At 35.8% G+C, this 13871-nt stretch overlaps 1 protein-coding gene across 1 annotated transcript in view; it reads left to right on the forward strand.

Annotated features, from left to right (window-relative positions):
- The window catches only part of ZBBX (zinc finger B-box domain containing), a 148934-nt gene that overhangs the window by 50952 nt on the left and 84111 nt on the right, over positions 1–13871 (forward strand). Inside the window, exons 8-10 of the mRNA XM_017886716.1 lie at positions 1766–1924; positions 7857–8026; positions 11438–11560. Of these exons, the coding sequence (XP_017742205.1) occupies positions 1766–1924; positions 7857–8026; positions 11438–11560 (452 nt within the window). The remainder of the gene's footprint in view (positions 1–1765; positions 1925–7856; positions 8027–11437; positions 11561–13871) is intronic.

The following is a 13871-nucleotide window of genomic DNA, read 5'->3' on the forward strand; positions in this document are numbered from 1 at the left end:
TCTTGTTTGGAGGATATTTGCTAAGAAATAAGAGCTACTTCCTGTCTTCCTCATGCCAAGTTCTCATAGAGCATCTGACGATTTTGAATCTTCACCTTGGAGTTTAATTCAAACGCAGATGGGATCCTAAATTCTGCAGTCCCTAGGCAGACTCTGGTAGTTTCTGATAGAAAACCCTTCAGAGAATGGGGCCTTCCCCAAATTTGCCAGTTCTTTGTCAGTCACTCTGACAGCACGTGGAAAGTTTTTCTTTAAATCCCTTTTCTATATTACTTATTTCAATTCTGTAGCTCTTCTCCCTCCCTGACACCTTATTTTACCATATGCTATTTTTCCAGGAACTGTAGTGGCTATAAAATCATTAAAATATATATGCTTTTTCCTTTTGTGAGCTTATGTGGTATGATGAAATGTGAAATCAATATAGTTAGGGCTGGTAGAGATCTATGCAGGGTATGAAGAGGGTAAACAGGGTAAATACCGTGTACAGTTGGTGGGGTGGGGCGGTGTACAGGGAAGGGTTCCTAGACTTGTAGGAGTAATGGCGTGAATACAGAAGGAGAAGCAAAAGCCTGCCAGGTAAAGATGATGGTAGAGGAGAGATAGCCTTCCTAGTAAGTGAACCTCATGAACAAGGCACAAAATGAGAAATAACTTGGAGTTTATTAAGGAACTACAGAGAGAAGTGCTTCCTGATGTGTCCTTTTGGATAGTGAATGCTTTCTAAAGACATTTTATCATCAAGGAGTACTCATTACTGCTTATTCATTCTCCTACTAGATTAACTATATTTAGTTCTTTAGTTATGATGTGCACAAAATATTACATCTGTTTATTAGGGGTGTGCATAGTGGAAAGTTTATAAGTCTTATATACACCTGAGGTCACTTCCTACTTCTGCCACCCACTCACCACTGTGACCAAGGGCATGTTATTTAAACTCTCTGAGATTTAGTTTATTCTTTCTTTCTTTCCTTCTCTCTCTCTCTCTCTCTCTCTTCTCTTCTCTCTTTCTTTCTTTCTTTCTTTCTTTCTTTCTTTCTTTCTTTCTTTCTTTCTTTCTTTCTTTCTTTCTTTCTTCTTTCTCTCTCTTTCTTTCTTTCTTTTTTTCTTTCTTTCTTTCTCTTCCTTCTCTTCCTTCCTTCCTTTTTTTTTTTTTTTTTGGAGTTGGAGTGTCATTCTGTTGCCAAGGCTGGAGCGCAGTGGCGTGATCTCAGCTCACTGCAACCTCTGCCTCCCGGGTTCAAGCGATTCTCCTGTCTCAGCCTCCTAAGAAGCAGAGACTACAGGCACACGCCAGCATGCCTGGCTAATTACTATGTTTTTAGTAGAGATGTGGTTTCACCGTGTTGGCCGGGCTGTCCTGGAACTCCTGACCTCCAAATGATCCACCCATCTCAGCCTCCCAAAGTGCTGGGATTACAGGAGACAGCCACCACGCCCGGCCTGAGCTTAATTCCCAAAACAGTTTTCTTAATTCCTAAAACAGATAAAAATAGTTATGCTTTAGAATTGCCTTGATGGTTAAGTGATATATTGTTTTTAAGATGGTTTGAATTGTATGAGCCCGAACTAGTTCCCTCAGTAGATGGCAGCTGTCACTGTTATACTGGTTGATACAAATGCCAATTTTCCTTTTTAAAGATTAAATTGAATTTATTTAATTCTGGGAGTCATAGAATAACACAAATATGAGTTAATGTATATATATTATTTAGTTTAACGTATGAGGCTCTTTAATTATATTTTGTTACTTTTTTAATAGGCAAAATCTCAAATAGCATTCAGTGTATTGGATGTTGCCCATCAGTTTATAAAGGATGTTAATCCAGATGAACCCAGAGAGGAGAATAATTCTACAAAGGAAACCAGTAAAATTCAGCATAAACCCAAATCTTTATTTCTCCAGAGGAGCAGCTCTGAGGTAAATTGAGGAAAATATAGTAGACATTTTCGGATATGTGTAATTATGGCAAATGCCATTCATGTACTTAAGTTAAGCTACAGAATTTTGCTGATAATTTCATCACATTATTATTTCATATAGATTTGTTCCTTATTAACCAAATACATCTTGACTATAAAAATGTTTTCAAGAAGATTGTTTTGATTCCACTAAATACTAGTCTTTTTGATGAATGATATTTTGACCATATGTCTTTCTGGACATTTTCATCTATGTCAGGAATTGGATGAGTATTTGCGGAAAACATTTTTTAGCAAACCACAATGCAATCTAACAATTTTATATTAGTCAGGACTTCATTCAGAGGAGCTAAAAATATAAAACCTTGCCAAGAGTTTTAAGTGACAGGCAATTGCACAGTTATTTAAAACTAGATTTGTACCAAATTCTGGCAGTTATTTAGATTGACTACTGATCTGACAATGTGCTAGATAAGCTTTTATCAACTCATGCCTATATATTTATAATAGGCATATTGATTCTTTAGCAAGAAATGAATTTCAAATTTTGATCTGTGTTATAATCCTCATTCTTTTAGATGCCAGTCACTTTTCCCCTGCAGTTCAAAAACTGTAACTTAGCTGAAGTCATGCTGCTTGTTATGTGTTGACCAAGTCTGGGTTGAAGTTAAATCTGTTGTGTTCCAAACCCACGCTCATAGACGTAAAAGAAAATGTGTTCTATGCTAGTAGGACCTATTTTCAGCAGAGGAAGTGTGCTTGAATTTTTCAGGAGTGTCAGCGTATTTGTGTGGATTTCACTTTCTAATAGACCTGTCAAGGATGTTTTGTGAAGAATCACTGCCTCCTAATTATAACAATAATGTATTGAAGACCAGACACTGCCCTAAATATTTTACACATTATCTCCTTTTGTCTTTTCTTAATTATTCCACTTTTTCAAATGAGAGAATAGTGGCAAGGAATAGTTTTTATAAATTGCCAAAGGTAGAATTGATAATGGAACTTAGATTTCAGTTCAGACCTTCTGACTCCAAAGTTCCTGCGTTTAACCATTATGCAGAGACTGTGGCTTTAAAAGTTTCTTCTTCCTGCCTGCCTTTTCATCTAATTTATCCTATCAAAAATAAATCAGTAGCTAACTTTTATTGAACACCTTATGCTAGGCATTGTATTAATGCTTTACTTGCCTTATCCAATAATCACAATAACCATGTAAGGTTTGTGCTATTACCCCAATTTAACAGATGAGAGAGAGGTTAAGTAACTAGCCTTACTGGAAAGTGATAGTATAGCCTCCTCTGTGTTATTTATTAATCTTCACACTAGATGTTTTTCTTGTCTTCATAGGTGACTCTGTATGCTGTATACATTGTCTCCCTCATTGTCTTAACTTAAAAACCATTAATCCAATTATTTTATCCAGGAGTGTATATTAAAATCAACTGGAGAAACATTAAAGAAATACATATGATTAAGTTCAGCATCTCCGTGAGTGGGGTTCAGACGTGTGTGTGTGTCTGTGCGCGTGCGTGTGTGTGTTCAACAACTCCTCAGTGATCCTGGTGAGTGTTCTTGTTGGGAATCGCTGTTATAGATGACAGAGTACACAATGAAGAGATAACCCCTTCATAGACTTAGTCTTCCTGGGTGCCGAAGAATGATGCTTCTCAAACTTTAATAAGCATCGTAAGAATTGGAGATTGTTAAAAACTTGCATTCCTGGGTCTGTCACCAAATTCGGATTTTTTTTTTTAGATATTTACCTCTGGGTTAGGGCTCAGGAGTCTGATTTTTAGTTTAATGGCTAGAAGAACCAAATGGTACCAACGCCTGATGCCTCTCTTATGGCCTTTTTAATGGAACAAAGCCAATGACACATCCTTGGAAAGAGGTACAGTTCACGAAAGAGCTTACTTCTTATAAGCTGAAACCTGGGTTTAAAATAATGATGCTGTTTTTCTTATAGCATTGTAACGTTGGGCAAGTTCCTTAGCTCTTTTGATCTTCTGTTTTCTGTTTTGGAAAGTGGGAATATTAAAACACGTCATCTTACAGGGATATCACGTACTTAGAGGGGAACGAACGTACAGCATTGAATTTCTATGTGCATCTTCAAATTTCTTTTAGAATTGGGCAAGGTCATATTGAACTCTGAGTGGACGTGATATATGACAGTTTTGAACTGAAATGTTTAAGAGCTAATGTACAACCCTCCAGCTTTTTCTACCCTGCCACAGCTATGTGGAAGCTGGTATTCCAGTGGCATAACTCCAAGATGCAAATGTCTGACATCTCTGATTCATTGCTTGGAAGGAAGCTTCCCTGGAGAGCTGCTGAAATTGCTGCATATTGAAATAATTTTATATTAAGTCACTGAGTTTTCAGTGCTTGTTCATTAGTGTAGCATATATACATAGACACACTGACGTATTGCTTACTGGATACCAATAAGTACCTTCTCACAAATACTACTAAGAGTCTATCTTCAAACTAAATTTATCCCCTCTTCCAAAACCTATCAATGTTATTGTTGAAGGCGCCCTACCTAGCTTTCCAAGCCAACAAAGGCAGTTATTGTCTATTGTGTTTTCACTTCCTCCTCTGCACATCCAGTTGGTTACTGTGTTAGTCTTCTCAGGCTGCCATAACAAAATACCTCCAACTGAGCGGTTTAAACAAGAGAAAATTATTTTCTACAGTTCTGTAGTCTAGAAGTCCCAGATAAAGGTGCTGGCAATATTGGCAGTATTGATTTCTGGTGAGGCTTTACCTCCTGGCTTGTAGGTGGCTGCCTTCTTGCTGTGTTCTTATAGGGCTTTTCTTCTGTATGCACATGCATACAGAAAGGAGAGAAAGGGGGAGGGAGGAGAGAGAGAGAGAGAGGGAGAGAGAGCGAGAGAGAGAGAGAAAGAGAGAAGAGATATATGATGCCTCTTCGTATTTACTTATTTATTTGAGACAGGGTCTTGCTCTGTTGCCCAGGCTAGAGTGCAGCGGTGTGAATTCAGCTCACTGCAACCTCCTCCCATGCTCAAATGTTCCTCCCACCTCAGCCTCCTGTGTAGCTGGGACCACAAGTGCACACCACCACGTCCAACTATCTCCCTCTTCTTTTTTTTTTTTTTTTTTTTTTTTTTGAGACGGAGTCTCGCTCTGTCGCCCAGGCTGGAGTGCAGTGGCCGGATCTCAGCTCACTGCGAGCTCCGCCTCCCGGGTTTACGCCATTCTCCTGCCTCAGCCTCCGGAGTAGCGGGGACTACAGGCGCCCGCCACCTCGCCCGGCTAGTTTTTTGTATTTTTTTAGTAGAGACGGGGTTTCACCGTGTTAGCCAGGATGGTCTCGATCTCCTGACCTCGTGATCCGCCCGCCTCGGCCTCCCAAAGTGCTGGGATTACAGGCTTGAGCCACCGCGCCCGGCCTCTTCTTAACAGGATACCCAGTCCTATTAGATTAAGGCCTCAACTTCATGATTTCATTTGACCTCAATTACCTCCTTATAGGCCCTATCTCAAAATGTAGTCACATTGGGGGTTTGGGCTTCAACGTATGAATTTGCGGAGGGAGATGCAATTCAGTCCATAATAGTTACCATGTCCCATATAGGCTACCAGCTAAAAACTCTTGAATGTTTGGTCATTTATTCTATCCTTATTGCTCTTTCAGATACTGCAATTTTTTCTTTATAAAAAGATTATCAATGGAAAGTGCATTTCATTCTCTTCCCTTCTAAGAAGGAGTCAGGCAATCCTTCTGGTTTTGTATGTATGTATTTTTTACACAAATGTTAATATGTTTGCTCTGCAAACATGCTTTTTTTTCACTTAACAATGTAGTTTTTATATCCATGTAAGTACAATATACAACCTTCTCATTGTATGTAGTGACTGTAAAGTACTCCATTTATTGGATGTGAAAAGACTTAAAAATCTAACTTTCACCGATCAGCATTTATGCTGTTTCAATCTTTTGCTAGTATATGCTAAAATATAAAGTATAATTTTGAATAATGTGGTTTTGCATAGGTATATCAGTATGATAAAATCCTGAAACTCCTACATAAAAAATTATGCATTTGTAATGTTGGAATGTTGGTCAATGTGGGTAAATGTCTGTACCATTTTGATTGGTTTCCTTGCAGCTAGACACACTATTTCCTAATTTCCCTCTCTTTGCCACATTGGTACATGGGACTTTACAATGATCTTACATGTCCAGTGGGTTTAAGCTCCTCTATGCAGCAGGGAGAGCCCTTTATATTCTTCCCCCACTTCCCTTTCTACCCTTTATATTTTCTCATTCTTTACTTTTTGCTGTATCAATGCAAACTGCTTGTAGTTCCATGCCACCAATGCTGTATGACTCCCATGTCCTAGCATACGTATCATTTCCTTTCTCTGGAATGCTGCCCTTGGCACTTTTTGCTTATGGAATTCTTGTTTTATCTTTCAAAATCCAATTCAGACATCATTTCCCCTGAGTTTTACCTGCTTCTTACACTGTTTTCTGCTGTGGACTTACTAACCTGTGTTTCTGTGGCCAACAGTTAGCATAGTGTCTAGTGTCTGACAGGTCCTCAGATACTTTTTGCTCATATTTAAAATTTTTATATACATCTTTAGCAAAATATGCTGAATTGTACTCTAACACACTGCCTGTTTATTTTTCAATTGTGGGCTGAATATAGAGATTTATACTCTCATGTCTTAAAAGATACACATGAATATTTAGCAATTTGATCAGTGTTGGTAATCCACATTTGATAATTCAGCCACTGGTGTGGGTTTTATTTTGCTTGGGTTTCCTAATGTGGCTATTCTCTTTGATTCAGTGAATAGCTTCCAAATACTACCTTTATTTTCTTGTGTGCTCGGACTGGATTTATATTTTGTACTGAATTCATCTCTCCACAGCCATCATTAATCTGAGGAGCATGCATTGTATTACATGCATCGATGAACTTCTTCATTCATTCCACTAACTTTTAATGAGCACCTACTTTGTGCCAGGCACTGCTCTTGGCACTAAGAAAAAAGACAAAATCCCCAACTTCGTTATATACTAATGGGTAAAGACAGGCAGTAAATAAACATAGAACAAAGTCACATGGGAGTAAGTAATGGGAAGAAAAATAAAACAGTTAAGGAATTATTAAATGGTGGAAAGGGGGCCTATTAATTTTAGAATTGGTAGTGAAGAACTTTCTGAGTAGGTGATGTTTGAGCATTTCATTGAGTCAATGAAATGAGGGACTGGCTATGTAAAGATATGGAGAAGGTTCATTCCAGGCATTGGGTATAGCTAGTACAAGGCCCTGAAGAGGAAATGTGCTTGATGGGTTCTCAGAACTGCCAGAGTTTGAGACTAACTGGTGCAGGGTGAAGGAAAGGAGAACGGAAGGAGGTAAAATAAAAGGCAAGGAAGTACAAGTTTGTGTAGGGCAGTATAGGTCCTGGTAGGAGCTTGGGGTTTCATAGAGAATCAACGGAGAGTTTTGAGCAGGGGAATGTCTGATCCAATTTACATGAAAAAAAAAAAAAAAAAAAAAAAACCTGGGTTTTTTATTTTTTAATGTGAGAAGGTTGTGGGGAGTAGGAGATTGGGGACATAGGGAGAATGGATACAAGGCACTTGCACCTTTACAGAGAGAACACTGGTGAACAGCATAAAGATAAGTCATCAGTTCTGTAGGCTCTCATCTTCATAATTTCTGAGGAGACCATTTATAATTGCCAATAGAGTTTTAAAGAACAGAGTAAAGCATATAAATCAGCACAGCTTAAAAATATTCTAAGTTTAAAAAGTCTGATTTGTAATGACTAATAATTAGTTCTACCTGTATTTTAAAACAGAAATTTTTTATTAAAATAATTTTTGTGGGTGAATGCAGAAAATTTAATAAAGCATGCCTATATGTCCTTTTAATTAGGTAGAAGTTACAACGACAAAAAGAGCAGAATGTACAAAACCAAGAGAGAGTCTGTTGTGTGAAGGGTCATTCAATGAAGAAGCTTCTGCACAGTCCTTTCAGGAAGTGTTAAGTCAATGGAGAACCAGAAATCATGATGACAAGAAACAGAGTTTACATGCAGCAGAAAAGGTATGGCTTTCTTTTTGAGACAGAGTCTCACTTTGTTGCCCAGGCTGGAGTGCAGTGATGTGATGTTGGCTTACTGCAACCTCCACCTTCCAGGTTCAAACAATTCTCCTGCTTCAGCCTTCTGAGTAGCTGGGATTACAGGTGTGTGGCACCATGGCCGGCATTTTTGTATTTTTAGTAGAGATGGGGTTTTGCCATGTTGGGCAGGCTGGTCTCGAACTCCTGACCTCCTGACCCACCTGCCTAGGCCTCCAAAAGTGCTGGGATTACAGACAGCCACTGGGCCCGGCCGTTATGGATATTTTTATAACACGAATGTCTAAAAATGAAGCTGACTTTAGTTTATTTACCTCCATTCTCTGTGAATATAAATGTGATGTTCCAAATCTATAAACACTGGGAAAGCAGTTTGCTGTAACTCCTCAAAGTAACATCACCGTGTGATCATTGGTGAGTGGTTTAATATTTATCGGCCCTGAATTGGGCACTAGGGGGATTTGCATTTGTTTTCTATGTAAATTCAGACTGTCAGATGAATGGATAATTGGATTCTTTCAGTTCTTCTTCTAGTAGAAATTTTTGCCAGGACAACTATCACTTTTTTTGAGCAGTAATTGTAACACATAAAATGGGAGAGTCTGTGAGATAAAGAAGAATTTTTTTTTTAAAGAATATTTAACTTAAAATGCAATTTCAAGGACCACTATGAACTTCAGGGGAGAATTGATTTGTGTTCTCATTGTTTTGTTTCTTTTGAACTACTTTTTGTTTTTTATTTTTTTTAAACAGTTTCACTCCTACATTCTAGACATTGATGATCTGGATGACTGAACAGTATCTTTAAGTTTCCCAGTATGTCTTGAGGAAAACCACAAGTTGTTAAAGTATTCAATTTATTATTTTGATTACTCAGAATCTTGTAGTGTCTTCCATTTGCTTTTTATTTAATATAAAATGTTAGATAATAAATTTCAATCATGTATCTTACTTGCCAATTTTACTATTTTTATTTCATTATTTTCCAGCGGAGAAACTCTGCTGATTATTACTCTTTTATTACACCGTGTAATTTCTAATCTCAAAGGATCACACATCATCTTCTAATTATAATTGAACTTTTAAATAAATTTTATTCAAGTATTTTTCTACTTTTCTTATTACACATCAATTTCATTGATATTTTCAAGACATTATTTGTATGCTCTCTTCTTAGTAGTTTATATCTCAGTACACACCTCATTTCTCATTGACTGTGTTATTTTATGTGCTTTATACTTACTACTTCACACATGTTTTTTTACTTGTCAACCCTGAAAAGTAGTAATTATTCTATAGAATAACTAGTCTACTGTTGTCTACTTTGAAAGCCATAGTATTTAAAATAATACTGTACCGAATTGAAAAGTCACCAGATCAGAAGTACAACTCTTAAAATTTGTTCTCCATAATGGAAATAACCATATGATAAAATAATGAATGCTTATTTTAAAAGACTTGGTTGTAACAGAAAGCTACCAAGAACAAAATGAAGACAGCTCAGTCTCATCATATAGAGATAATCCATGTTAATATTTTGGTACATGTTTTTCAATAAACATAGTTGTGTACACACACATGCTCACACAAAAACTGAGGTAACACTAAATACTATTAGTTAACTTGCATTTTCACTGAGATTCTGTAATGGGCAACTGGCCATCTAATAGAGATATACACAATCATTTGTAACTCTTGTAGAGTATTCTATATGGCATAATTTAATCAGACATATATTGATGGATATTTTATTTCTAATTCCCAGTGTTATAAAAGATACTATGATGGGCATCTTAGCTATTTGTGCACTTACAGCGTTACCTTAAAATAAATTTCTAAATATAGAAATGTTGTCTCAGTGACTTGTTTTATAAAATTTTAATGAATATTGTCAAACTGTCCTCCAAAAAGATTACTGTGTTGGTTGTACTCTCACTGGTAGAGTGTGACATGACTATTTTCCCACATTTTCTAGTTCTTTGACTTTAGCCAGTTTGGTTGACAATAAATTATTATCATTATAGCTGGCTTTTTACCATTATTTGTGAAATAGCCAATATTGGCTATTTTTTGTCACTACCTTTTGAGCTAATATGTTAAATACGCCATATAGCTAAAGAGTCTACTCCCAGCAAATATTATTAATTCATTTGCCTGTAGGTCTAGTTATCAACTTATTCACAAACAAATTAATTCAGGTCATCTCCCATCTTTATTTCTCGGGAATGTGCCATTGTTAAGGGAGAAAAGTGAATCACGAGGCCAGCTGCTTTATCTTCCTCTTCCTCCATCACCCTTCTACGTTTAGAGTTTATATCTCAAACACAGTAGATCTTCTCTAACATCTAGACAGAAAAAACAAAGAATTATTTTTTCTTTTTTCCCCTTTTAGCTCTCCTGTCAAGAAATCTTGTTTCAAAATGAAAAAGGGGACTAATAGTGGAGGCATTTCTTTTCTCTCTATTTTGCTCATGTCCTTAAGTGCTCTTTCAGTTCAAGGGATTCTAATCAGTGTTTTTCCAAACTGTTTCCAATTGCTTTCCTCAACACTGCTGTACTCTTTGGGAAGAATAGAAGTGGAATTCCTTACTTTATTTTTGTTTTAATTTGTTTCCATTGCTGGCCTGTGGCTGTTTCTGGAAGTTAATCATTAAAGTCTACAGTATGAGGCCGGGACATCCTGTAGTCTTAGTTTATAAAAAAAAGTTTTTCCCATCTCTACTATTTCCCTTGATTCTCCTACATTTTTTTCCCCCTGTGATGTTCAGTTTGGAGACAGGATAGATATGTGGGAGGGTGGAGAGACTAGTGATCCTGGATTTACACTGCTTTCTTTCCCAGATATCTTCATCAGTTTTAAATATCTCTGAATAGTAATTTTAATTTAGTAGTGCTTCAGAAATATCCTAAACATCTGGAAGTAAATTACCACATAGAAATAAATTTGTGAAGAAAATTGTCTCCTCCAGATGTCATTATGAATTATTTATTTCCCATTTCTCATAATGTGTAAGTATTATTTTCAGTGGCTATAATACTTTATACATCTGTGTGTTATACCTTTATGTATGTGTTTATATAATTACAATGAATGTTTGTATTTATAATTTTTATTTAAGAGAATGAGTTGCTTTAACAAACCTTCTGAATCGTAAGATCCCTTCAAGAGATTGTTGAAGAAAACTATCTATCCAGTCACTTAATAAACTACCAATATTTAATACTTTTACATTATTTAAACCTTAACCTATTGATTGTATAGGTAAATATTAAAGCATATATGCCTCACAAATGATGAGTTCTACATGTTGAGAGAAGATATGGTAATTTGTAAACTTGTTTGTATTAATTATACACATTGTGTTTATTTTTACAGACTCATTGGAAGAATGTGAAGTGCAGACTAATTTGAAAATTTGGAGAGAACCACTTAATATTGAACTTAAAGAAGACATTCTATCCTATATGGAAAAATTATGGCTTAAAAAACACAGGAGGTATTTTCTGGAATTGTAATACTATTAGGAAATATGAAAGTTATTTATGTTTCTTTCTTGTATGACATGCCTTCCTATAGCAATTTTATATGTATATTTCATATTTGCATACATAATTTTAAAGCAAGATTAAATCCCTGTGAAGTTGCTGTTCCAAAAAGAATTTTAGTTCTATTTATGTATATGACGCATCATTAATTTAGAGTTTTCCTTGAGAAATGGAAATATGTATATGAGGAAAAGGCACAAATGCAGAAAATAATTTAAGAATAATAACAAGAATAATGTGATAAATGAAAGATTACTTAGAGAAGACACCAGTTTTTTACATTAGCATTAACATTTGAGACTATAATTTTCAGAATCTAGTTTTAAATTAATTAAACCTTTTCCTAATTTTATTAATAGTAATTAAATATACTTTATTCAAAGAGATATCACCAGATACAATCATCTAGAAACTTTGGCAAAATAGGGGTTATTTTTTCGTAGATCTGAAGTGAGGCCTGAGATTCTGTATTTCTAAATTTCTAATAGCTCCCAGGCGATAATGGTTGGATGAGGATGGTCTTTTTTTGAGGTACAAGGTGGAGGAGCTCTCTAGAATTTGCTTGATAAGTGTTCATCACACCCTTCCTTCACCTTCAGTTATGCAAAACCATCTCCTGAGGTGGCCCATTCCATCTGTGAAAGAGATATTTATTGAACTGTAATCTGTTTCCAGCTCATTTCTAAACTTGGCTCTAATTCTACCTATTAAGCCCACACAGATAAAATCTAATTTCTCTTCTCCATGGTATCTCTTCAGATTTTTGAAATCAGCCCTCATGTTTTCCGTAAAGCCTCTGCTAGATGGGTTAATACCTGTACCAACACTCACCTTCAACTGTTTTCAGTGTGCTAGATTTTTTTCTTTTGGATTATTTTGAAAAGAAGATATACAGATGGGTTTCAAAATAACACAAAGAATTCCTAAATAACATTCACTCAGCATTCTTTAATGGTAACATCTTACATAAACATAGTGCATATCAAAACCAGGAAATTGACATAGGGACAATATTATTGACAACTGTACATTTTACTTTAATTTTATCATCAGTGTTTTCACTATTATCCTTACCTCATTCCAGGATCTAGTGCAGGATTACACATTTTTTTTTTTTTTTTTTGGTCATATCGCCTTATCCATTACAGTTCTTCAGTCTTTCCCTGCCTTTCATGACCTTAACACTTTTGAAGAGTACTTGCCAGGTGTTTCATAGAATGTACTAAATTTGGGCCTGTCTGATGCTTTTTCATAATTAGATTGAGGTTATACACTGTGAGGAAAAGTACCACGGAGAATATGTGTCCTTCTCGGTGCGTGACATTCTGGGATCATGATGTCAATATATCTTATTACAGATGATGTTAACCTTGATCATATAGTTAAGGTGGTGTTAAGTTTCTCCACTGTAAAATCACTACTTTCCCTTTATAATTGATACATATTTTACAGGAGATATACTGAGATGATACATCAATGCTGTTTTCCCTTAAACTTTTACTTCCTAATTTTAGAATTTGTGACTGAATTTTGCCTGCAGCAGTTAGTACTCTCCTGCTCTATTGCTGATATTCTATTTCATTTTTTCCTTCTAAATTTATTAGTTGGAATTCTTAAAAGAAGTGTTCCTTCACCCACGTTTATTTATTTATTCTTTATTTATGTGAACTCATGAATATTTATTTTATTTTGGGGATTGATTTCTAATATTATTGTTATTTATTTTGCAACTCAAATTCTTTCTGCTTTGGCCATTGTGGACTCTCTCAGGTTGACTCTTCCATCCTTTTGACTTGTTGTTATCATTTTTTTTTAGTTAGTTTGCTTTGAACATCTCTTTTTTTCTGGAACTCAAGATGTATTTTCTCTTCCCCAGCCAAGGAATTGTTTTTCCAAAAAATACTGATTCCCTTTATTGGGGAATTGTGTTCAGAAACAAAGATCTGGACTCCAGGTGTGGTCATTACTATTCTGGTACCACGATTCTAGGCCTTCTCAGAGGAAGAAACCAGGAAGTACACACACACACACACACACATATACACACACAAATCCACATACACACATATAAATTTTTTTCTGTATCTATCCATCTGGATATCTATTAAAGTAACATGCATTCACACTCAGGCATTCTGAATCCAAACCAGCATCACATGGTTCATTTCCATTCTCCCTTTGCTTATTTGACAAATTTCTTTCACCTACAGTGAGAAACTTGGCTTTCATTATCTATATTTATTAATTAACCCTAAATATATA

This window comes from Rhinopithecus bieti, unplaced genomic scaffold (genome assembly GCF_001698545.2).
Source record: "Rhinopithecus bieti isolate Rb0 unplaced genomic scaffold, ASM169854v2 scaffold_15814, whole genome shotgun sequence".
In the NCBI taxonomy this organism is placed as follows: domain Eukaryota; kingdom Metazoa; phylum Chordata; class Mammalia; order Primates; family Cercopithecidae; genus Rhinopithecus; species Rhinopithecus bieti.